The sequence below is a fragment of the Lissotriton vulgaris genome, chromosome 8 (genome assembly GCF_964263255.1).
Source record: "Lissotriton vulgaris chromosome 8, aLisVul1.2, whole genome shotgun sequence".
NCBI lineage: Eukaryota > Metazoa > Chordata > Amphibia > Caudata > Salamandridae > Lissotriton > Lissotriton vulgaris.
Window position 1 is genome coordinate 1,002,084,787 of NC_141696.1, and position 24,750 is coordinate 1,002,109,536.

Below are 24,750 nucleotides of genomic sequence, written 5' to 3' on the forward strand. Positions count from 1 at the left end.
ATGACCTCCAATAAAGGTTGCATCTTCATTCTGTAAACAAGTTGGCAACTTCGGTGCAACACAAACCAGCTGAAGATGTACGCCTGGAGGCACTTTACTGGAAATCAATGAACTTTGCTCAGACAACGATCGCAGTTGCAGTGTAAAGGTCTCGTGCTGACAGTCTTAGTTTTGAATACCTATCAACTGCAGTTGCACATTTAGCTACATTCTTAAAGTTCCCGGTTGGAATCAATGAGGTAAAGTACATTTGTACATATTAATGAGAGTTATTTTTACAGACAGCTTAGCTGTTGAATGAGCTAGACATACATGACGTCAGTTGGATACCAGATAAAAACTTCACAGGCATAACCTTTACAAATACATCCCATAAAAAATCTGAGCATTGAGGAGAAACACAAATAAACCAGCACGTTTAAAATGCAAAGACTTTGACAAAGTAACAGTTACAAGGCATTAACTTAATCCCACTTAAACCACAGGAGAACGTGCCACAGTTGTAATGCGTGCAAAAGCCGATTTCAAGCCCTAACCATACATTTTGCCGTACATAATCAGAATACAATTGCCAATTTACAGATCTGGAAAGAAAATATCAACAATGAGGTATACCCGGTCTTAACTGCTCTGATAAACGTTTAAATACAAACACGAGAGCCCGAGCTCCCATTAGCGCGCACATGAGTATTTTCCACCACATTATTTCTGTTAATACATGGGAAACACGACAATTTTTGGGACTAGTTTTTGAAGGAGCATTGATATAAGCATACGCAAAACGAGCGAAATGTGCAGTTTGGCTCAACAATGAACCGACATGACGTGTTCATAAGTAACCTTAATGTCACACATTACACCATACAGGAGACAATTCTATTTTTAAAAAGCACCCAATTGTTTATCAAGTATCAATCAGAAACGGACAAGCCATAAATAATGAAATGCAATCAAGTACAGGAGAAAATGTGCAAACAGCGCAGCCTGTTCAACAATGCGTTCTTTAATAAAAAAATAACTTGTCTGGATATAAAATCCCTTTAATATCAGGGAAATTGTGAAGTTGGCCACAGTACCACGAAAAAAGTCTTTAAAAATTATTGTAACAAAAAATGCATAATTTCATATATATGCTTTTATTCTTAAAATTGAAAGATTAAATAATTCGGACTAAAATATTGATTAGATCAATTGTTAAGGTTTGAAAAACATAACATATCCCTTGCAGTGGTATACAGTCTTCATTTCAGCAGCAGACAAACTTCCTTACAAACTTTGGGACGAGTACGCATAATGTCACATCAAGGAATAGATAAACGATCAATGAATTGTAGTAAGTCATTAGACTTAATGTTTAAAGAACATTTAGATCGATTTCCTCATAAGCAAGGTTTCCATGTAAACAGCGTTAGTGAATGTCCACGTTTCATTATACCATCGACTACTGCTTTGTGGTTGGAGCTTCAAAATTTTGCGGCATAAAAGGAGCAGATTTCACATCTAGTATTCGTGGTGGGCTATGAATCCTGGCTGCAAATTAAGCAAAATAAAGTGCAATTAAAAAAAACAAAAAAACACTGCATTTTTCTTTTCAAATAACATTACATTGCTCATTTGGGTAAAATGGCGCCCCATTAAATTTAACAGTGTAGTATAGTTGTTAGATTTGGGGGTCTCTAGTTGGCACAGGTAGGTACTTGTGACAAATAGAGACCCTCTCCTCTAGTCAGGACAAAGGGTTTACACTCCTAAAATAACTCCTGCTCACCCTCTAGGCTGCGTGGCGCGAGCAGTCAAGGCTTATTTCAGAAGCGTTGTAAGTTAAGCAGTTGTAACCACATACAGTAACCCAGTGACAACACTACAAATGGACTCCACACAAGTGTTTATATAAAGTCTACTTATTTTTTTATATGAGTTACCACAAGACCATAAACGACAAAAATACATACTAGGATTACTTTAAGATGGTAGATTTAAGCTTAGTTCAGTTGAGTTCTTAGATGCGACACTCTGCGTCAATGTACCTTAAGTTGCGTTGCGATTCCCACGACAAGCAATGTCGCAGCGATGGGAAATGCGGTGAAGTTCAGATACAAAGAAATAAAGACGCGGAGATCTTCCAGATGCGGCATGCTTCTCGGAGATGCGAGAAGTCCTCGGTTCGATGCGTGGACTGCAGCAGCGACACCCTTACAATGCTACAACTACAGCGGCGACGCTCTTCTCCACGATGAGTGAAGCTTCCGCTCAATGCTACAACTACAGCAGTGACATCCAAGATGCAACAGCAGCAGCTCAGACGGCGGCGCGCTTCTCGTGGATGAGACGTGTTCCTGGTCGATTCGGTGCAATGAGACTTTTCTAGCGGCGACACCCTCCTTCGGATTTGCGACGGCAGGCACAGTGACGGCGACACGCTCCAACCTCGTTGCAAGATTCTTCTCCTGATGCGGTGCAGTGCGACAACTACAGCGGCAACACCCTCCTTCGGAGTTGAGACTGCAGCAGCAGCAGCAAAACGCTTACTCTTTGTTGCGGCACGCTTCTTTCCGATGCGGTGCAGTGCGACAGTTCCAGCGGCGACACCCTCCTTCGGAGTTGAGACTGCAGCAGCAGCAGCAAAACGCTTACTCTTTGTTGCGGCACGCTTCTTTCCGATGCGGTGCAGTGCGACAGTTCCAGCGGCGACACCCTCCTTCGGAGTTGCGACGGCTGGCACAGCGGCACGCTTCTTCTCATTGAGTCGCGCTTCCAGCTCCTTGCGACACGCTGTTCCTTAGATGGCCCAAAACAGCAGCAAGCACTTCCACAAGAACTCTGGGGAGCTGGGGGGGGGGGGGGGGGGGGGGGGGGAAAGTCTGTTGTCCCTGAGACTTCAGCAGGAGGCAAGCTCATTTCCAAGCTCTTGGAGATCCTTCACAAGTTGAAAGCAAATTACACAAAGTTCTGTCTCCTTCCTTTGGCAGTAAGGCAACCACTGCAGGCCAATCGCCTAAGCAGCACTTCAGCTTGGGAATAGTCTCTCCTCAGTTTCTTCAGGTTCCTCTCCTCAGTAAAGGTTTCTTCTTGTAGTCAAAAGTTATCTAATTTCATGGGATCAGGGTCCCAATATTTATACCCTGAAATCCTTTATTCTCCGAGGGGAGAAGGGCCTTTGCCCAGTCCATACCAGTTCTGAAGCACTCTGTTTACCAGACTTCTCTTTTCCTTTCACAGTGCAGGGCAGGCACATCAGACGCCCCACAGGAGGTGGGGCCAGCATTGTGGAAGGGAAGTACAGTCCTAGAGTACTTTGTTAACAGGGCTCCTTCTCTTCTTTCAGTGTGCAGGGCAGAGACATCAGCCGCTCCCCAGGGGGTGGAGCCTGTATTGTGGAAGGCAGGCACAGCCCTATTCAAGGTTCAGGTGCAACTCCTCCGTCCCATCTAGATGCAGATCTCTCTATTCACCACCGGGTGACTCAGCCGGTCTCCTGCTCTGTCACTCACAAAACCAGACATAGGAATACACAACCTAGCAGGGGCAGGTTTGAATGGTTAGACAAGCAAATACCTACTTTCTAAAACTGGTATTTGCAAACATAGAATATTAAAATAAACTTTACTAAAAGATGTACTTTATTATTCGGAGTTCAGGCATACTAAACTCGAATTTCTAGCATGTTCTCCGAGACAGTTAGGATTATAAAATGTAATAACTCAAACAGGTAGCCTTGCAATAGTGAAAAGGAATATGCTACTTACCAGTATGCATCTGTTCTTGGCATGTAGGGCTGCTGACATTCATATCTGTGCATAGATCGCCGCCTAGTGTTGGGTCCGGATGATTGCACATTGTTGACCTGGAAAGTCTTCGAAGTATCACGAGATAGGTGGCTCCTCCCCTGGACTACAGTGTGCATGGGCATCCTCAGATTGTTTTTCACCATTGTGGCAGAGATGGAGTGTAATACAGTAAGAGATGACCATGCCTGAGAATTATTCTGAGTGCTACAGCTGCAACAGGCACCGGGGAGGAGGATGGGCGATATGAATGTCAGCAGCCCTACATGCCAAGAACAGATGCATACTGGTAAGTAGCATATTCCGTTCGAGGCATGTGGGCTGCTGAATTCATATCTGTGCATAGAATAAATAGTTACCTCCTTATCAGCGGTTGCCCGTGCCAGCTGCAGCAGTCTGAAAGAGTTCTGAGAACAGCCTGTCCTACAGCAGCTTGCTGCTTGGAGTGTTCATCTACGCAGTAGTGTTTAGTAAATGTATGTATTGTGGTCCATGTGGCTGCTCTACATATGTCCTCTAAAGGAATGTTACCTAGGAAAGCCATGGATGCCCCTAGCTTGCGTGTGGAATACGCTCTTAGGGGAACTGTCAAAGTGCGTTTAGCCTTTTGATAACAGATTTGAATGCATTTAACTATCCACCTGGCTATACCTGATTTGGAAATAGGGTTGCCTTTATGTTGTGGAGAGAAGGCAACAAACAGTTGTTTAGTCTTTCGAAGTCTTTTGTCCTGTCGATGTAATACCAGAGAGCTCTTTTGACATCTAATGTGTGCAGTGCTCTGTCTGCCACTGAGGCTGGGTTTGGAAAGAAAACTGGCAGTTCTATATTTTGATTAATGTGGAACTGCGAGATTACTTTTGGCATGAGCTTGGGGTTGGTGCGCAGCACCACGCTATTAGCATGAATTTGTAGGTAGGGCTCTTGAATTGCGAGGGCTTGAAGCTTGCTGACTCTTCGCAGCGATGTGATGGCTATTAGAAAGGCCACTTTCCAAGTAAGAAACTGTATCTCACAAGAATGGAGAGGCTCAAAGGGGGGCCCCATGAGCCTGGTGAGAACGATATTTAGATTCCAGACAGGCGAAGGAGGGTGTCTGGGAGGGATCACTCTTTTAAGGCCCTCCAAAAAGGCTTTGATGGCAGGCACTCTGAAGAGTGAAAGGTGCTGCCTGTTCTGAAGATAAGCGGCTATAGCAGCCAAATGTATCCTGATGGAACTATATGCTAGGTTGCATTGGTACAGATGCAGTGGGTAACATATGATGTTCTGCGTAGATGCATCTAGCGGATTGATGTCATTGTTGGAACAGTAAATGACAAATCGTTTCCATTTGGCTGCATAGCATGCCCTGGTTGTGGGCCGCCTTGCCTCTTTGATAATGTTCATACACTCAGGGGGCAAGTTGAGGTAGCCAAACTATGACCTCAGGAGCCAAATCGCTAGGCTCAACTGTTGAGGATCTGGGTGCTGAATGTCGTCATGGCTCTGAGTGAGGAGGCTGGGAGTGAGGCGCAGCCGTTGGTGAGGCACCACTGAAAGTTCCAGGAACGTGGTGTACCAAGCCTGCCGTGCCAACGTTGGAGCAACTAGGATGAGCGTCATGGAGTGCTGCCGCAGTTTGCTCGCCACCAGCGTTATGAGTGGGGCTGGGGGGAAAGCGTACGCAAATCTGCCTGACCAGTTCATCCATATCGCATTGCCCTGAGACTGCGGGTGTGGGAACCTGGCGGCGAAGCTTTGACATTTTGCGTTCTCTTTCGTGGCGAAGAGGTCGATTTATGGATGACCCCACTGCTGGAAGTACGGCTGGAGTACCGAGGGGTGGATTTCCCACTCGTGCATCTGATGACTTTGCCTGCTGAGCAGGTCCGCCATCTGGTTGTCTACACCCGGGAGATGCTCCGCCATGAGGAAGATGTTCCTCTGAATGGCCCACTTCCACATGCTCTGGGCTAGGTGAGATAGCTGCGGGGAGTGTGCGCCTCCCTGTTTCTGGATGTAATACATGGCAGTCATGTTGTCCGTCCGGATCAACACGACTATGTTGCACAGGTGCAACTTGAACGCTTTCAGTGCCATGAAGATTGCCATCAGCTCTAACAGGTTGATATGCATCTTCTGCTGTTGTGTTGTCCATAGTCCCTGCACCGTGTAATGGAGGACATGCGCTCCCCAACCCAGGAGAGATGCGTCCGTTGTTAACACTATCTGTGGGACAGGCTCTTGGAACGGTCGTCCCCTGCAAAGGTTTTGTGGGTTCCACCAATGCAGAGAGTTGTAAGCATGACCGGTCACCAACACTAGGTCCTTTAGATGCCCATGAGCCTGGTTTCACTGTCGCGCTAAGCATTCTTGAAGGGGACGCATGTGCAGTCTCGTGTGCGGAACTATGAATATGCAGGATGCCATCATGCTGATCAGTTGCATGAACACCTGCGCTGGGAGTGATTGTTGAGGCCTGAACCTCCGAATGAGCAGCTGCATGCTGTTGACCCTGGCAGAGTTCGGCTGCGCTGTTGGCGTCAGAGTGTTCAATGTTGCCCCTAGGTACTGTCGCACATGGGCTGGCTGCAGGTGTGACTCCGTGTAGTTGAGTGAGAACCCCAGACTGGAGGTGAATCGTGCGCGACATGTGGCTGGCACCCTGCTGGGCTGACTTGGCCTGAACGAGCCAGTCGTCCAGGTAAGGATAGACGTGAACATGTCTGCGAAGGTGCGCCGCCACGGTCGCTAAGCACTTGGTGAACACTCTGGGGGTAGTGGTGACCCCGAAAGGCAGAACCTTGAATTGGTAATGCTGATTGTTGATGGTGAACTGGAGATATTTTTTGTGACGTGGGTGAATGGGAATGTTGAAATATGCATCCTTGAGGTCCAGGGTCGCTAGGAAGTCGCCCTGACTGAGCAACGGCAGGACCTGCTGCAAGGTTAACATATGAAAGTGTTCTGAAAGGATGTATTGGTTGAGGGGTCTGAGGTCTAGAATGAGCCGCAGGGATCCGTCCTTTTTTGGGATTAAGAAGTACACCCCTGTACCTCGTTCTTCTGCAGGCACGAGCTCTATTGTCCCTTTTTGCAGCATGGAGAGTACTTCTTGCTGCAATAAGTGCATGTGCTCTGCGGACATAGGACGGTGCCTTGGGGGTATGTTTGGGGGGGGGGGTGGAGGTTAGTTCTAGACAATAGCCGTACCGGATAAGTTGTCTCACCCACCTGTCCGTGGTAATGCCTTCCCAGACCAGCAGGAACTGCTGGAGTCTTCCCCCGACAGGTGTTAGATGGTCGGGGGGCAGTGACAAGGCGTCACTGTTTGTTGGGAGCGGAGGATCTGGCGTGGTTATTGCCACGTCCTCTGCCCTTGGCGCTGTTCCCACGGTATCCACCCCTGGTATTCTTTGTGTAGGTGGATTGTGTGCTCCCCTTGGTGTACTGGGCCTGCTGTAGAGCCTGTCCTCTAGAGGCTCCCCTATTACCGGAGCGACGAAAGGAACTGCCTTGAAACTGCTGGGATTGCAGAGCCCCCATGGATTTGGCGGTCAGTGTCCTTTTTTATTTTTTCGAGTGTTGTGTACCTCAGGACCAAAAAGGAAGTCCGGGTTAACCGGCTGGTTGAGTAGAGTTGTTCGAATCTCGGGCTTGAAACCAGAGATGCGGAGCCATGCGTGACATCTAGCATCACACTAGTGTTTATGGCCCTAGCTGCCGTGTCTGCTGCGTCCAGTGAGCACTAGGACGCATTAGAAATTAATTTCCCTTCCTGTATAATCATCTCTGCTCCCTCCTTGTACATATCAGGCAGGTGTTGCAACAACTGTTCTAGTATATCGTAGTGCGCCCTGTCGTATCTAGCCAATAGGGCCTGTGTATTGGAAATCCTCCAAATATTAGCAGCCTGCGCTGCCACTCGCTTTCCTGACGCCTCCAGAATCTTTGATTCCTTGTCCGGAGGTGGAGCGTCACCACTAGTTTGTGAGTTTGCCCTCTTGCGGGCATTGGCCACTACAAGGGAGTCCAAGGGGAGCTGGCCTTTGATGTAGGTGGGGTCCACTGGAGCAGGCCTATATTTCTTCTCAATCCTTGGGTTGATAACCCTAGCTTTTGTGGGTTCTTTGAAAATGTCCGCAGCATGCTTGAGGACCCCTTTAAGCATAGGCAGAGTCTTAGTGGAACGTTCAGATGTGGAGAAAGTGTCAAACAAGAAATCTTCATCCACAGGTTCCGCGTGCATTTCCACGTCATGGTTGAGGGCTGCCCACTCAGAGCGTTAAACGCCGCCGTGTCTTCAGTTGGCGATGTTTTGACGCAGTAGGACTGGGCGTCTGGTGCAGCATGTGGATCATCAGGGTCAACAGTTTGATCTACAGCCTCAGACCACTGCTGTGGTTCATCCTGAGCAGTGTCAGCGTGATAAGTGAAGGCCCCTTGACCATAGTCTTCACCCATGTCCTCCTCGCTTTGTGCCGGAGAATATGCCATTTGCTGCGAATAGTCCTGAACGTGCTCGAAGAGAACTGGTGAGGTGGCAGAGTCCTTCTTCCGCTTAAGAGGAATTTTGTAACTCTCCAAGGGATGTTCAGGCGCGATCTTCCGCTTGTGGATGGTTAGTCTGCCTGATTCAGAGTCGATAAAGAGTTTCGACTGGTTGTCGTACGAGGTTTCGTGGAACACAACCCCTTCGGGGCGGGCTTCGAAGGCGCCAACGCCGTTTTGGAAGGTTCGGCGGCTCTGTGGTGTTCGAGATGCTTCGCTCGAGCTGTTGGCGGAAGACCGAACTTAATCGGAGGGTGGCAGACGGATTTGGAGCTTGATGTAGTGGTCGATTCGAGCTGCTTCAGCGCCTGAGTAGAACGCTTGCGTCGACTCGAGCTCCCGGCGTGTAGCATTTCCAGCCTTAGGCGTCGACGAAACTTGCTGTTTCGGGTCGGCTTTCGGCTCGAGTGGTTTGCTGAGCAGAGGCTTGAGCCCTGAAATCTTCGGCTCGACGGCCTTCGTCTGGAGGCCTTTGGCCTTGTCGCCATGTTTGTGCGTCGATGTAGACGGCGTCGAGGTGACGTGCTTGCTGATCGAGCCCTGCTTCGACGCTCCAGTCTTCGAGGCAACAGCCACTTTCAACGCCGAAGGGTCGTCGATAGTCTTTGAATGGACTGGCGTCGACGTCGAACCGACCACCATTTTAAGTAGTTTCGGTTTCGATTCCTTTGGTTTCGGTTTTGAGGAATCGACCGATGGCTCCCTGGATGCATTCTTATTGATCTACTGGGAGGGTTTAAGGTATTCCAGAATTGGACAGGCGCGCAACCAAGTAACCGCAGAGTATTGTAATGTTATGAGGTATCAGATTCCAGGCAAAAGGGCGGGCGGTAATCCCTTGTAACCGCTCAAAGGTGGATCACAAAATCCACACAAATTGCACAAAAACAACAAAACCCCTGCACTGGGAAATTAACAATAATGTCTGAGTGATTTCTAGTTATAGTAACATAAGTGAAATGTGCACATCGACAGTGTTTCAAAGTCAATAGATTGCAAGGTGCCGAGAAAGGAATTTCAATGAAGTAGAATTCTTGGTATAAAACACCAGTTTATTGTTCCTCTTGTTCTGGCCAACACGTGTTTCATCGCAGGGAAACAGACTGCGAATATTCAGGGCTGGGTATAGATACAAAAGACGCATTTGTATGGTTGTTTTACATGAATGAAGTGAAAAGTGGTTGGTGAACCCTTGGTGAGAAAACTGGGCATGCCATGGAATGACATTGTGTCATACAAGAGTGACTTGAAATCTGTTGTACAGGTGACTTTGGTGTGGGTGAATGGTGATAATGTTTTTTTTAGTGAGTATACAGATTGCGTGGATGTAACTTCAACAATCTAAAGCATTGCTAATTCTTAAATGCAGACACACTGACCAGTGTGCGAAAATAAAAAAGGTGGCGGAGTTGAACAAAAAGTGTCTGTGCTTGTTATCGGGTACACACCCCAATGTGACTTGTAGTGACTTGTAGTGACTGTTTAGTGAGTCCATTTGAACAAATATATTTACATAAACTTTTGTGGAATATATCGACAATTTTATAAAGTAAACAAGGCAGAAGTAGATAGTACTATTATAAATGAAGAAAGGGGGTGTTGATATATTAGAAGGATTATATTATTTTATGGACCTTGATGAGTTTCACGAAAGTAATGAATAGATAAACAGAACCCTAACGCTCATCTCATGGTATTTTGGACACGAAAAATGTGCTCCAAATAATGAATTGTTGTAGAGCCAAAGGGTAGTGTCAACAATTTCTATAGAGACTATGATCATTCCGCACGCCACTGGTCACTGTGTACGCAAAATTCATTATTTGGAGCACATTTTTCGTGTCCAAAATACCATGAGATGAGCGTTAGGGTTCTGTTTATCTATTCATTACTTTCGTGAAACTCATCAAGGTCCATAAAATAATATAATCCTTCTAATATATCAACACCCCCTTTCTTCATTTATAATAGTACTATCTGCTCCCTGGATGCATTCTTAGCCTGGCTTGGACGCGGGGCTATAGAACGTGTAGAAAGATCTTGGCTAAGGCCACTTGGCGATGCCTCGACCTGAGCCGCTGGGAGTGTAATGTCAGTTATATGCCCCGCTACTGCGGTTGGGCCCGGCTCATCACTGGGGCCGTCATCGACGGCTCCGATGGCCCCTTCGTCATCCCCTACCTAGACGACGTCGTCTTCGTGGACTAACTCTTCAGCTTGCTCGTCCACCTCGAAGTTGGAGTCGTGCTCCGACGCTGGTTCCGATTGCTCTTCAGGAACCTCTTCTTCATCTTAGACGCCTTCTTCGTCACCGGCCTCGAAGATGTTGACCGGCTCGGGCACCGACTGTTGCGCCGACTGACTCACCGCACGTCTAAGTTTAAGCGTCTTCTTGGAGCGGAACTTCGAGCAGGCCATACAGCTGGCCTCGTCGTGCTCGGGGGTCAAACATTTATTGCACACTGGGTGCACATCGATGTGGGGGTATTTCGAATTACAGACGGGGCATCGTTTAAACGGGCTCCGATCCATCGTCGTCGTAGTCTGGGCCTGTGGTGTCGAAGCGAGAACCAGCTTGACGTCCGGTTCAAAGAACTGGAAAGGAACAGGCACCGAACGAGACAATACCGACGCTTTGAAGGCCTTTTGGCCTTAGGAAAGAGTCAATACAAAGTTTCCGAACTAGAGTCGAGAAAGTACATCCGAACCCAATGGCGGAAAAAAACAATCTGAGGATGGAGAGGATGCCCATGCGCACTGTAGTCCAGGGGAGGAGCCACCCATCTCGTGATACTTCGAAGACTCTTCCAGGACAACAATGTGCAATCATCCGGACCCAGCACTAGGCGGCGATCTATGCACAAATATGAATTCAGCAGCCCACATGCCTCGAACACGAAAATGGCTGTAATTCTCTATTAGGACATGCCACACACACTATGGCTTGTCCTACCTTAAAATTACAATGCACCCTGCCCTTGGGCCTACCATAGGGGTGACTGATATGAAGAAAAGGGAAGGTTTAGGGACTGGCAAGTGGGTGCAGGTGCCCAGTCAGCATGACAGTACCAGACAGCACGCAGGCTCTGCAATGTCAGACCTTCGCCACATTTTACAAGGCTGCTTCTGTGGGTGGCACAACCAGTGTTTCAGGCCCACCAGCAGCATTTTGGATTTACACGCCATAGGCACACTCAGTGCACTAGACTAGGGTCTGACAAGTAAACCAAAATAGACAAACATGGAACCACTGATTAGTACATCAATTTACAATAGGGAGCACTTGCACTGTGGCACTGGATAGCAGTGCCCAAAACATACACCAGCAAAAATACATGAGGCAATAGCAAAAATGGAAGGGAGACCCACACCAATGGTGCCAGGTCTAGCAATAGTTAAATCCCGATTGGGGTGGGCGGGCGTCCTCTCGCAGGCTACACTACTGTGGTTCAGTTAGAAGCTGGGCATGCTGTGCTATCAACCAGGGTTTGATAAATGGGACCTCGTTGGGGTCTCAGCAGTGAAAGACCTGGTTAAGAAGGGAGCAATACTTACACTTTGTGACCTCCAGAGACAATACCATCTGGCGCAAGGAGAAATATACAGGTATTTACAGATTAGACATGTGATACAGGCGGCGTTCCAATCTCTTAAAAGTATACCAAAATCGTCACCACTGGAAGACGGTTTGCTAGACGGGCATCCTCCGTTCGAAAGAAATATCTTTAACTTACAAGAAGTTGAGTAATAACCTGCCAGACGACTTTCCGAAGCTCAGGGAGCGGTGGCAAGATGACTTCGGTCCTATAGAGGACTAGGCCTGGCAAACTGCTCTTATGTACCCCAGAGAAGTGGCCATCACACAGATTTAGGCTGATTCAGCTTAGGATACTCCAGCGATCATACATCACAGGGAAAGTTCTGGCAAAGATAGGAGCTAGACCTGACGACCTTTGTATGAAGGGGTGTGGTCAGCAGGCCACATTTTACTATACTCTGTGGAGTTGCCCAAAGATACATGCCCTTTGGGAGGGAGCCTCAGACCGCATGCAAACAGCTTTGGGAAAGGACATAGTATTAACACCACAACTGAGACTATAGAACATATTGGAGGCGACTGATCTTACGGAAGTTGAACAGCAATTTACAACACTGGGATACACATTGGTGAAACGAGAGCTGGCTAGAGGATGGGGGAGCGAGCCAGCCCACCACTCGTCACCCTGTGGGCTAAAGAAATGGATAGATGTATGTTGGCAGAGACTGATTTTTTTAAGGCTCGGGGGTGCCCCTAGAAATGGGATAGGAAGTGGTCGCATTGGAATAAATATCGAGGTGATCCCTGGGTCGCCTACTGTTGAAATGGAGATGCATAGACAAGCGGGCATGTGGGAAATGTTTAATATGCAATGAGAATTAATGTCTGCTCGGTTATCATGTTGATTATATTGAAAGTGTCGTCCAATCATGCATGTATGGCTGTGATGGAAATCAAACAAATTTATAAAAAAAATAGTTTAACAGTGTAAGCTGTATATCACAGGGCCATGCACTTTTTCGTTTTAACGACCTACAGATTGCAGATAGTCGCATTGTAGCGTGCCTATACCTTTTCATCATAAAGCGACCCTAAAAGCTTATAAAATTATTCAAAAGGACAATGGGAAAGAAAGCTGAAAGTCTTGGGTGGATGCCAGAGACCAATTAGGACACTGCTGATGAGGAATAGCAGATTGATGTAGGGTCCTCTGAAACATCTTGAGAGACCAGAGTATCAAATTATAGCGTAGCACCAAAGTTGCATTACAGGCCACTGTTTTTCACCCACTGTGCCACACTAGACATAGGTCAACCATATGCAAATTAGTAAAGGCCTAGCTCCAATAGGAACAGTCCAGCCCAAACTGCCACACCAGGTACCCTCCAGATGGGAATATAAGTAACCCCAGTTAGGTTTCAACCTACTTATATCTCAACAGAGACGTATACCTTGAGTGACGTGGCAGAGAAAGCATAGGACCCATGTGACTAAGTAGATTGCCACAGGGATCAAGTTATACCTCACTGATGCGTCCTAAGTGCCCTAACTGGCCTGCGGTTGCTAGTGCTCCTGTCTGGAGGAGACCTAACCTGCCAATTTGGGCTGGACTGTTCCTACTGGAGTGGGACCAAGAACAATTTACATACGACTACGTCTACCCAAGATAAGAATGGCATAGTGAGAGACAAATGGTGGTGTAGAATACAGCCCGAACAACTGGCAAATGCGGAGGTTAATTCAAGCCTTCCATTCACCACCTTTTTTGCTGCAGTTGACACCCTAGGTGTGACAGGTATGCGGGTCTCGTGCTCAGTACTATAGGACCCATGCTGAACCTCACTGATAAGATTAAAGTACCGGTCTGGGGTTCCTAGAGTTCCCATAAGAAGGTAACCTAGCCTGGTAGTTCGAGCTGCACTTTCTACTGGAGCAGGACCAACAGTGATCTTCATATGGCAGGTCTCTTGAGTGGCATAGTGGGTGAAGGACAATGGACGGTAATGCAACTCTGAATTTCTGCCACTGGCAATCGCTCAATCAAGCATCCACCTTGTTGTTTGTTGCAACCAAGTAATTCTGTGGGTCATGATCAGCCAGCGCACCTTATGGAATCTTCAAAATGTCAGTTCCCACTTTAGTGTCAGCATAAGTATATGAGCACTATCAAAACGCCCCTTCTCCTTTAAAAGGTGTTAAGGGCACGTTTCTAGTTCAACATACTTTGCCAAGCCCAATTTGAAATGACAATCTTAATTTTTATTTTTTAAATGCTGCCTTTTAAATAATTTTAAAATCCTAAATCATATGAAGTTCTGCTGTAGCATCCCATAAAGGAGACATCCCATTATAACATTATAGCTCTGTTCGAAAGACTCTGAACTAGAGTTATAGACCTGAGCCGCAGGAAAGGGCGTATAACAAGGGAAAGGGCCTTTACAAGCGGTAGAGGTAAATGGAGAAGAGCTATAATGCCATTATTACAGTCCATCCACCGATGGGAGGATATTAAAAAGCGAGAAAAAGATAAGTAGTGGAATGTTGGAGCTAATGCCGAACCATGCCATTGTTTCGAATCGTGCTTCCAACATTACAATGTTCTAATGTGCTTAATATTAGCAAGAACCAAATTTTGCTGGAAATCTGTTCATTACAATTTCAGAACAATGGCCGAACTAAAATGTCAGTCTAATAAATGTCATTTTACGTACATGATTGTCACCACTGACAGTTTCAGCAAGCATATTGAGTGTCATATTTAACAAATACATACCATTTTTGTTGAACTTGTAAAACGGAAGCTCGCTAGTAGATTTCCAAACCGAAATGTTATAATTATTTTGGCTGCATGGCTTCAATGTCGTTGATTTATGGGAATGTAGGATCGTGTCTAACACCTCCATTTCCAAAACCGGATTATTGCCCTCAAATGCAGTAAACTCCTAAGTGCAAATAAACAATATTGTTATTAAATGTTTATTTTCACGTACAAATTGTGCTCTGAACCCAGATTTAAATACCTAGCAAGCAGCACACATACGTGCAAGTAAGTTATTTATTGCAGTATTATCAATTAAGATCACAAAATACATTTTGCATAAATCCTCCACGTAAACGTAAAGCTGCCCATCCTCTTGAAAAAGGTCAAGGAACCAGTGTGAGGGAGAGGTGGTCACCTGGGCCCATCCTCATTTTCCAACTTCTATATAGGACACAAAATGCTTTAATCGCTCTCCAACTTTATTCGGGCATCTCTCCCAATTTGGAATTGGTGCGTGAAAAGACTGGATGAGGTACTTGTATCGATACCGGAAGTGGAATATTGGAGCCAGGGAGAGAGGTGCCCAGTGATATTCATCTACCAGCCTCATCACGCGCATATGGTGCAATTCTGGAAAATCTCATTTCGCAGTAGAATTTACAGATCAACTCTGGAAAATAAGGTCATATGTTAGCGGAGTAGGAATGCCAAAATATACCCTGGCTTTTATAACGAGATTCTATTGGTGGGCAGGCCCTCTGACTAAATACCTTAATGGAGACTGCATAATTGTGAACTGTAGACTCACAGTTAGAGGTGAGGGCTGATACAATCATCAAACTGAAGCTTAATAGTCCAGTCCCAGTAAGTCTTTTGCCCTGGTTTGTTTATTTACAGTCACCGGAGGCTGGTTATAAGGCATTCTGGGGTATGTCTAGGCCATTTTTCTGTTTCGGAAGCAGCTGACGGTTGTTTATCTGTTAACCGTTTCTCGGTTCCATCGAATTGAGCTGGGTGGGAATGACTGACTTAAGCGGACTGTATCCAGCCCCCTCCGGCAGCACTCAATTTGTGGAACCGCTGGATAACAGTAGTGGCCCAACTCTACAGGTCCATGGCGTTCGATGCTCGTCCTAGTAAACACTATTCAAGAATGAAGTTATTTATTAAGTTCGCATATGGCAGGTGCGACTGTCAAACTAGGCCAGGGAAACACATTCACATGTTTTGCATAGTTTTGCTCTAAGAAAAGTGAGCCACTGAAGACCATTTTTGCAACGACTTGGTCATACAATTCCAGCCCTACCCTCGGCCTCTGGCAGGTATAACAACTTGGTTTAAGGATTTGATAAATTGTTTGATCATGCCTATTGATAATAGACTTAATTATGCATTCATTCTTGAGTAAGTCAGTAATTTCAGCTTGGTCATAATTAACTTTTTTCAATAACGACTTCTCTGTGAAGAATATCACATATTATTTTATTTCACTAATGAGGTGGAAGACCGATACTAAAGTAAGCGAAGGGTTTTAATGTGCTGTTTGCAGTGCATTTGAATGCTAGGTAGAGCGACATGTCCACTACATTAGCACCCAACTCTTAATGTTATTCATACAACTAATATTGCATCGACTCGGGACTCATTGGAAAATGCTGTATGATTTTTGTTCAACTTTCTGTAAGACCTTCGAACTTTTAGGACCTTTAAATTAGAGGTTGCTCCTCTACAATCTACTACATATATGTCCCAAGGAGCCTGCATACTTATTAGAAGGGGCTCTACAACCAAGCATTTTTAGCTACCACAACCTCCTTACTGTCTCCATTGCAACCCCCAAAGATAGATCGAAGGTGGATTTGAGGAACAACTTAAATCAACTATTAAAGATAATAGAAGAGGGCTGATTTGATAACTGGCCAATTTGGAAATATATTATGTCCACTAATTGTAAGTAACTTGGTCCTCATAAATCGCTACTAATCACTTGATATTAACCCTACTCTTATTGTGGAATGGTTTGTAAATGTGGGTAATAAGATGAGGGCCCTTTTAAAACCAGTGGAGATACAAATACAGTGATCTTGGTCAGATGAGGTCTGCAGAAGAGCGAATAAAAGGCTGTGAGGGGTGGGGGTGACCCACTTGTGGGACACCCCCGCGCCGCACGGCCACCAGCTGCTGCGTGTGCCCCTTGCCTGCCCTCTGCCTCGCTGCTGCCTCGTTTGCCGGCTGCCGCCGCTGCGAGTGTTTTTGCCGTTGTTTTGACGGTTTTTTGTGCTTGCTTTGTCTAACTTGGTTTAACTCTCTTTTTCCCCTGTTTTTTGCGTGAATTTGTGCCTGTTTGCCTGTTTGATCGTATTTGCATTTTCCCCGTGTTTGCTCTCCTTCCTTGTTGTCCGCCTACCGCGCCGCCCCCCGCCCTCCCTTCCCGCCACCGCCGCTTGTCCCCGCCCCTTTTTTGTCTTCTGTAACCCTCCCCGCTCCCGCCTCCCAGCTGCTCCGCTCACCCGCGCACTTGGCCTTAAATGGCGACCGTGCGACGCAGGTGAGTGTGACCCACTTGTGGGACACCCCCGCGCCGCACGGCCACCAGCTGCTGCGTGTGCCCCTTGCCTGCCCTCTGCCTCGCTGCTGCCTCGTTTGCCGGCTGCCGCCGCTGCGAGTGTTTTTGCCGTCGTTTTGACGGTTTTTTGTGCTTGCTTTGTCTAACTTGGTTTAACTCTTTTTCCCCTGTTTTTTGCGTGAATTTGTGCCTGTTTGATCGTATTTGCATTTTCCCCGTGTTTGCTCTCCTTCCTTGTTGTCCGCCTACCGCGCCGCCCCCCGCCCTCCCTTCCCGCCACCGCCGCTTGTCCCCGCCCCTTTTTTGTCTTCTGTAACCCTCCCCGCTCCCGCCTCCCAGCTGCTCCGCCCACCCGCGCACTTCGCCTTAAATGGCGACCGTGCGAACGCGCAGCGGTCACGCGCAGCGGGCGCGCCGATTGTGCGCCGAAGGCGCGCCAAAGGTAAGCCCGTCTGCGCCCGTCCGCGACCGGATCGCGACCAGCGCCAGGACCCCTGGACCTCGAAGACCTCGACCTACCCGCCTGACGTACTCAGCCGCCACCCTCATCGCTCTCAACACCGGCCGACTCCCAGAATGCCACCAAGCCACTCCAAGACGCACCCACGGACCTTTCAGCTGCCACGCCTGCAAGTTCTCCTGCATCCGGACCAGCCCCGCACCAGCACCCGCCAAGTCGAACTCCAGCAGCACCCACCTCAAGTGCATCCTGCTCAACACCCGCTCCGTCCACAGACACGCCATCGAACTCTGGAACCTCCTAGACGCCACAGCCCCTGACGTTGCCTTCCTCACGGAGACCTGGATGAACGCCTCTTCAGCTCCCGACATCGCCATCGCCATCCCAGAGGGCTACAAGATCGTCCGGAGGGACCGAAACGCCAACCAGATGGGAGGAGGCATCGCCATCATCCACAGGAACACCATCCGTCTCACGACCAGAAACGACAACACCCTGACCAGCGCCGAACACCTGCATTTCCAGATCCACACCAACCCGAACACCACCCTCAGAGGCACCCTGATCTACCGACCCCCTGGACCACGCACGCAATTCAGCGAGGACATCGCCGACTTCATCAGCCCGCATGCCCTCCCCTCCGCTGACTACATCCTCCTGGGAGACCTCAACTTCCATCTGGAGAACAACAACGACCACAACACCAGCACCCTGCTCGACAACCTCGCCAACCTGGGACTCAAACAACTGGTGTCCACCCCCACCCACCTCGCCGGACACACACTCGACGCCGTCTTCTCATCCAGCACAGACATCGACTTCAGCCACGCCACAGAGCTTCAATGGACGGACCACAGCGGCGTCCACTTCACCTTCAAGAGAACGACGACCCACCAACACCAGCAACAGACCGCCCGCAGAAGCTGGAACAAGATCACAGCAGACCAGCTCGCCACCTCCCTGAGCCAACACCCTCCTGCCAGCTCAGCGAACCCCAGCCAGGCCGCCGACAACCTCACGAAGTGGATCAGCAACTGCGCGGACGAACTCGCCCCGCTGAGGACCCCGCCTAGCAGACCCGGCAGCAAGAAGGCCCCATGGTTCACCGACGAACTCAAGAGCTCCAAGAAGAACTGCCGAGCCCTCGAGAAAGTCTGGAAAAGGGAACCGACACCGGACAACAGGACCTCCTACAAACTTGCCACCCGGAAACACCACCAGCTGATCCGCGCCGCCAAGAAAACAGCATTCAAGGACCGGTTGGACAACAACGCACACAACTGCAAGGAACTCTTCAACATCGTGAAAGAGCTTTCCAACCCCAGCGCAGGAAACAACAACATCACCCCATCGCAAGACCTCTGCAACTCCCTCGCCTCATACTTCCACAACAAGATCACGGACATACACAGCAGTTTCAACAACCAACCAACGCACACCACGACCGACCAGCCACCCCCCCCCACCACCACCCTCCACGCCTGGACCCCGATCAGCACCGAAGACACCATCCGCACGATGAACTCCATCCACTCCGGATCACCGACCGACCCCTGCCCTCACCACGTCTTCAACAAGGCCGACGCTGTCATCGCACCCCACCTGCGAGACATCATCAACACCTCCTTCGACACCGCCATCTTCCCTGAAAGCTGGAAACACGCCGAACTCAGCGCTCTACTCAAGAAACCAACAGCGGACCCCACCGACCTCAAGAATTACCGCCCCATCTCGCTTCTCCCGTTTCCAGCCAAAGTCATCGAGAAGACCGTCAACAAGCAGATGGCTGCCTTCCTCGAGACGAACGGATCCCTCGACCCCTCACAGTCCGGCTTCCGAGCCAAACACAGCACCGAGACCGCCCTCATCGCCGCCACCGATGACATCCGAGCCCTGATGGACAATGGAGAAACAGCGGCCCTCATCCTCCTAGACCTCTCCGCGGCATTCGACACGGTCTGCCACCGCACCCTAGTACGGCGCCTCAGCAACATCGGAATCCAGGACAAGGCGCTGGAATGGATCATCTCCTTCCTCGACGGAAGAACACAGCGAGTCCGCCTACCACCGTACAAGTCAGAGGCCTCCGAAGTCATCTGCGGCGTCCCCCAAGGATCATCCCTGAGCCCCACCCTCTTCAACGTCTACATGAGCCCCCTCGCGGCCATCGTACGCAAACACCACCTCAGCATAATCTCCTACGCCGACGACACCCAGCTGATCCTCTCCCTGACCAACGACCCCGCCGCCGCCAGAGCCAACCTGCACGAAGGGATGAAAGAGGTAGCCGAGTGGATGACGACCAGCCGCCTGAAACTGAACTCGGACAAGACGGAGGTCCTCATCCTGGGCTCCTCACCCTCCGCCTGGGACGACTCCTGGTGGCCTCCCGCCCTAGGCACCGCACCCAAACCGACAGACCATGCACGAAACCTGGGCTTCATCCTGGACTCCTCCCTCTCCATGACCAGGCAAGTCAACAGCGTCTCCTCGGCGTGCTTCAACATCCTACGCATGCTACGGAAGATCTTCTGGTGGATCCCCTCAGAGACCAGGAAGACCGTCACCCAGGCCCTCGTCACCAGCCGACTGGACTACGGCAACGCCCTCTACGCCGGGACCACCGCCAAGCTCCAGAAGAGACTCCAGCGGATCCAAAACGCCTCAGCCAGACTCATCCTCGACATCCCACGATCCAGCCACATCTCCGTACATCTGAGAGACCTTCACTGGCTCCCCGTCAACAAGAGAATCACCTTCCACCTCCTCACCCACACACACAAAGCCCTACACGACCAAGGCCCGAGCTACCTCAACAGCCGAGTCAACTTCTACGCTCCCAAACGCCACCTCCGATCAGCCAACCACGCCCTCGCCGCCGTCCCCCGCATCCGAAGAGCGACTACAGGAGGAAGGTCCTTCTCCTACCTGGCCGCCAAGACCTGGAACTCCCTCCCGTCCGACCTGCGCCTGACCCAAGACCACCTCTCCTTCAGGAAGAAGCTGAAGACCTGGCTGTTCGAGCAGTAGCGGCACCCCCCCCCAGCGCCTTGAGACCCTACGGGTATGTAGCGCGCTTTATAAGTGTCACTGATTGATTGATTGATTGATTGTGAAATGCATTGAACTCTTCCCTAGGAATAGAAATGAAATGGCGATTGAGGAAATAATATAACAAGGCCTTAAAAAAATTGAAAATCTGACCTCCAGCGTGAGATGGGAAAATTGAGTTCGCCCCTGTAAGCTTAATTGTACTCCGGCGTTCTGGAAGGTGATTAATTCTAACACATTCTCCAAAACCCCAGGAAACCTTTTGGTTCCAATATTGGGCCAGAAGACTGGTTAACTCACTTCAACAGGATGTATTGCCCCTTAGAGTGACTGGGATTCTAATAGTATAGAGGAATCACTACTTCCCATTAAAATAACATTTTCATTCAAAGAAGTGAGAATAGCTGTACGCCCTGGCCCTTTAACCCCTTCGCCACGGGGCTAATTCCCACACGGTGCTGGGGGAAGGGGGCGTCGCGGTGCTCGTGACGAGCTCAGCTCGTCGTGCTGCACGGTGAGCTCGTCATGACAACACCCGCTTCTTTAGAACGCTCAGCACAGCAGGGGAACTAGCCCTGCGTGTGAGCGCCACAGCGGTCATGATGAGCTCAGCTAGTCATGAGCACAGCGCCACCGTGCCTCATGAAGAGCTGAGCTAGTCATGAGCACGCAAGGTGTTACACAGGTTTATCCCAAACATTTTTGCCTCCTATTTTTCTGACCCGGTTTTCGTTGGCTATAGAATTCGGGGCGCTTTAACACTGCTGATCAGTGCTAACGTGCATATGCGCTCTGTATAAGTCGTGACAGAATTGGTTATCCATGATTGGTATATTTGATTTACTGTTAAGTCTCTAGTAAAGTGCAGTGTGTGCTAGGTGCTGTACCCACACGAGTAGCCTTATAAATGGGTCTCAGACTTATCACTGTCGTCTTTGCGGGAATAGTTTTAAACTGCCCTGTTGCCATGGCACGTGCACCCACTTAGCAGACCCCAAACCTTACCTTTCCTTACATGTAAGGCACAGCTAAGGTAGGCACAATGTACCCCCATGGGCAGGGTCAGTGTATGTGAAAGGTAGGACATGTACTGCTGTGTGAGACATGTCCTGATACTGAATTACTGTGTATTTCGTTTTTAGGTCGAGCTAGAGTGCGCATGCGAAGCACGCGTCTAGCTCGACAACTATTGTTGTTAGTCTCCTGGGAATCTGAGACAGGGGTCGGGCACGCGCGGAGATTTCTCCTCGTGCGCACGCCCAGCCCGGCGCTGGGCACATCCCCTGCCTCATATTCCCTGAACACGCAGTCAGGTGCACACACACACACACACACACACACACACACACACACACACACACACACACACACACACACACACACACACACACACACACACACACACACACACACACACACACACACACACACACACACACACACACACACACACACACACACACACACACCCATACACGTGTTACCATCCTTGTGGGGACTATGTGTGAATACCAGCCTTGTGGGGACTAACCTTTCCCAATGTTTTTAAAACACACTAATAACAGAAAAATGTTGAGAAAAAATTCATGATACAGGATCCTGCTTCAAATTAGGAAATATATTGTTATTTAATCGTGCGCACAGCACCATCCTTGTGGGGACTTGAACATGTGCTACCATCCTTGTGGGGACCTAGTCTGTAACACTATTTGTGATTGTATACAGTTGAAGGCACATGGCTAAATGTTTATTTTATCAACAATAAACACAAACCGCATTATAATCTATTCATATATAAATTGCTGAATATATACTAGGGGTATACATTAAAGACACATTATGTTAATGTGCCAGAAAATATCATATCATGCTTAAAGAAAGGCCCTTAAAGCTGTATTTAACCTATTTATTAGTGCTTAAAATCTTAGGAGATAAGGGAACTAACACACAAAGAAATTAGCATACGGAACTAAAGAATATGGTCAAGTCGAACCCAGAGCTTGATTAACTGCTTACATTTTTGCCAAAATAGATGTTCAAGTACCCACAGAGATAGTGGGTGAAGATCACTGTGTTTAAGTCTCCATAGAAATAGTGTGTATATTCAAAACTTAAATCCCATTATAACGAGTGTGAAGCTAATGATGTTGTGTGTAATTATAGGAATGCTCTAGTCCCCACAGAGATGGTATGTTATTATAGCAATGTTTAAGTCCCCACAGAGATGGTGTGTTACCATAGAGATGTTCAAGTCCCCACAGAAATGGTGTGTTATTATAGTGATGTTCAAGTCCCCACAAAGATAGTGTGTTAATATAGCGATGTTCAAGTCCCCACAAAGATAGTGTGTTATTATAGCGATGTTCAAGTCCCCACAAAGATAGTGTGTTCTAATAGCGATGTTCAAGTCCCCACAAAGATAGTGTGTTATAATAGCGATGTTCAAGTCCCCACAAAGATAGTGTGTTATAATAGCGATGTTCAAGTCCCCACAAAGATAGTGTGTTATTATAGCGATGTTTAAGTCCCCACAGAGATAGTGCATGAAGGTGATTGTGTTTAAGTCCTCATTAAAATAGGGCCCAATTCACAAAGGTAAATTTAGACCAAAAGTCTAACTTTACTACTTTTCAATATTCACAAAGCCCCATATAGAGAATGTGAAGCTGATGATGTTCAAGTCAAGGCAAACACCAGGAGATGGCGGACGGAGTGATGAAGCCTTTCAGACATTCATCCCCAGTCACAGATCTGGGTTCAATTCATCATCGTTCTTTAGCTCACTTCGCCACCCCAGTTCAGACACAGCTATATGCAAATCAGTCTTGACCCTGTGCCTCATGGCACCCCCTGGTGCTTCAAGTCAAAACAGAGCATGTGTTTAATTACAGGAATGCTCGAGTCCCCACAGAGTTGGTATGTTTTTATCGTTATGTTCAAGTCCCCACAAAGATAGTGTTTTATTATAGTTGTTTTCAAGCCCCCACAAAGATAGTGTGTTATTTTAGCGATGTTTAAGTTCCCACAGCGATAGTGCATGAAGATGATTGTCTTGAAGTCCTCATTAAAATAGGGCCCGATTCACAAAGTAAAATTTCAACCAAAAGTCTAACTTTACTACATTTCAGTATTCACAAAGCTCCATACAGTGAATGCTAAGCTGATGATGTTCAAGCCAAAACAGAGCTTGCATGTAATTACAGGAATGGTCAAGTCCCCACAGAGATGTTGTGTGACCATAGTATTACCACGGTAACCAGAGAGAATGTGTGTATTTATAAACATGCCCAGGTCCCCACAAAGATAGTCTGATTATAGACATGCCAAGGTCCCCACAGAGAAAGTGTGTCATTATAGAGATGTCAAGATCCCTACAGAGATAGTGTGTGATTATAGAGATGTCAAGATCCCTACAAAGACAGTGTGTGATTATAGAGATGCCGAGGTCCCCACAGAGATAGTGTGTGATTATAGACATGCCCAGGTCCCCACAGAGATAGTGTGTGAATATAGACATGCCCAGGTCCCCACAGAGATAGTGTGTGAATATAGACATGCACAGGTCCCCACAGAGATAGTGATTATAGACATGCACAGGTCCCCACAGAGATAGTGTGTGAATATAGACATGCCCAGGTCCCCACAGAGATAGTGTGTGATTATAGAGATGTTGAGGTCCCCACAGAGATAGTGTGTAAATATAGACATGCACAGGTCCCCACAGAGATAGTGTGTGATTATAGACATGCACAGGACCCCACAGAGATAGTGTGCGATTATAGACATGCACAGGTCCCCACAGAGATGGTGTGTGACTATAATATTACCACGGTTGTCAAAAAGAATATGTGTGATCACAGACATGCCCAAGTCCCCTCAAAAACCTACACCCACTTAAACCCAAAAAATTAACTTGCCACTCAAAAACCCATACCCACCAAAAAAAAAAAGCCATTGTGGCCCAAATACCCATACAAACACTAAACCTTAAATGATTTCATTGCAAGACCGGAGGCTACCATTATGCATATTTCTTTTAATGCTAACTCCAAGAAG

General features: G+C 47.9%; 1 protein-coding gene across 1 annotated transcript in view; it reads right to left on the reverse strand.

The window, feature by feature from the left end:
- Window positions 1–964: 964 nt before the first annotated feature.
- Window positions 965–24,750, reverse strand: part of BORA (BORA aurora kinase A activator) — a 338,798-nt gene continuing 315,012 nt past the window's right edge. Inside the window, exons 12-13 of the mRNA XM_086934892.1 lie at window positions 14,630–14,798; window positions 965–1,530 (exon numbers count right to left, since the gene is read on the reverse strand). Coding sequence (XP_086791018.1) covers window positions 1,442–1,530; window positions 14,630–14,798 — 258 coding nt within the window. The 3' untranslated portion in view covers window positions 965–1,441. The remainder of the gene's footprint in view (window positions 1,531–14,629; window positions 14,799–24,750) is intronic.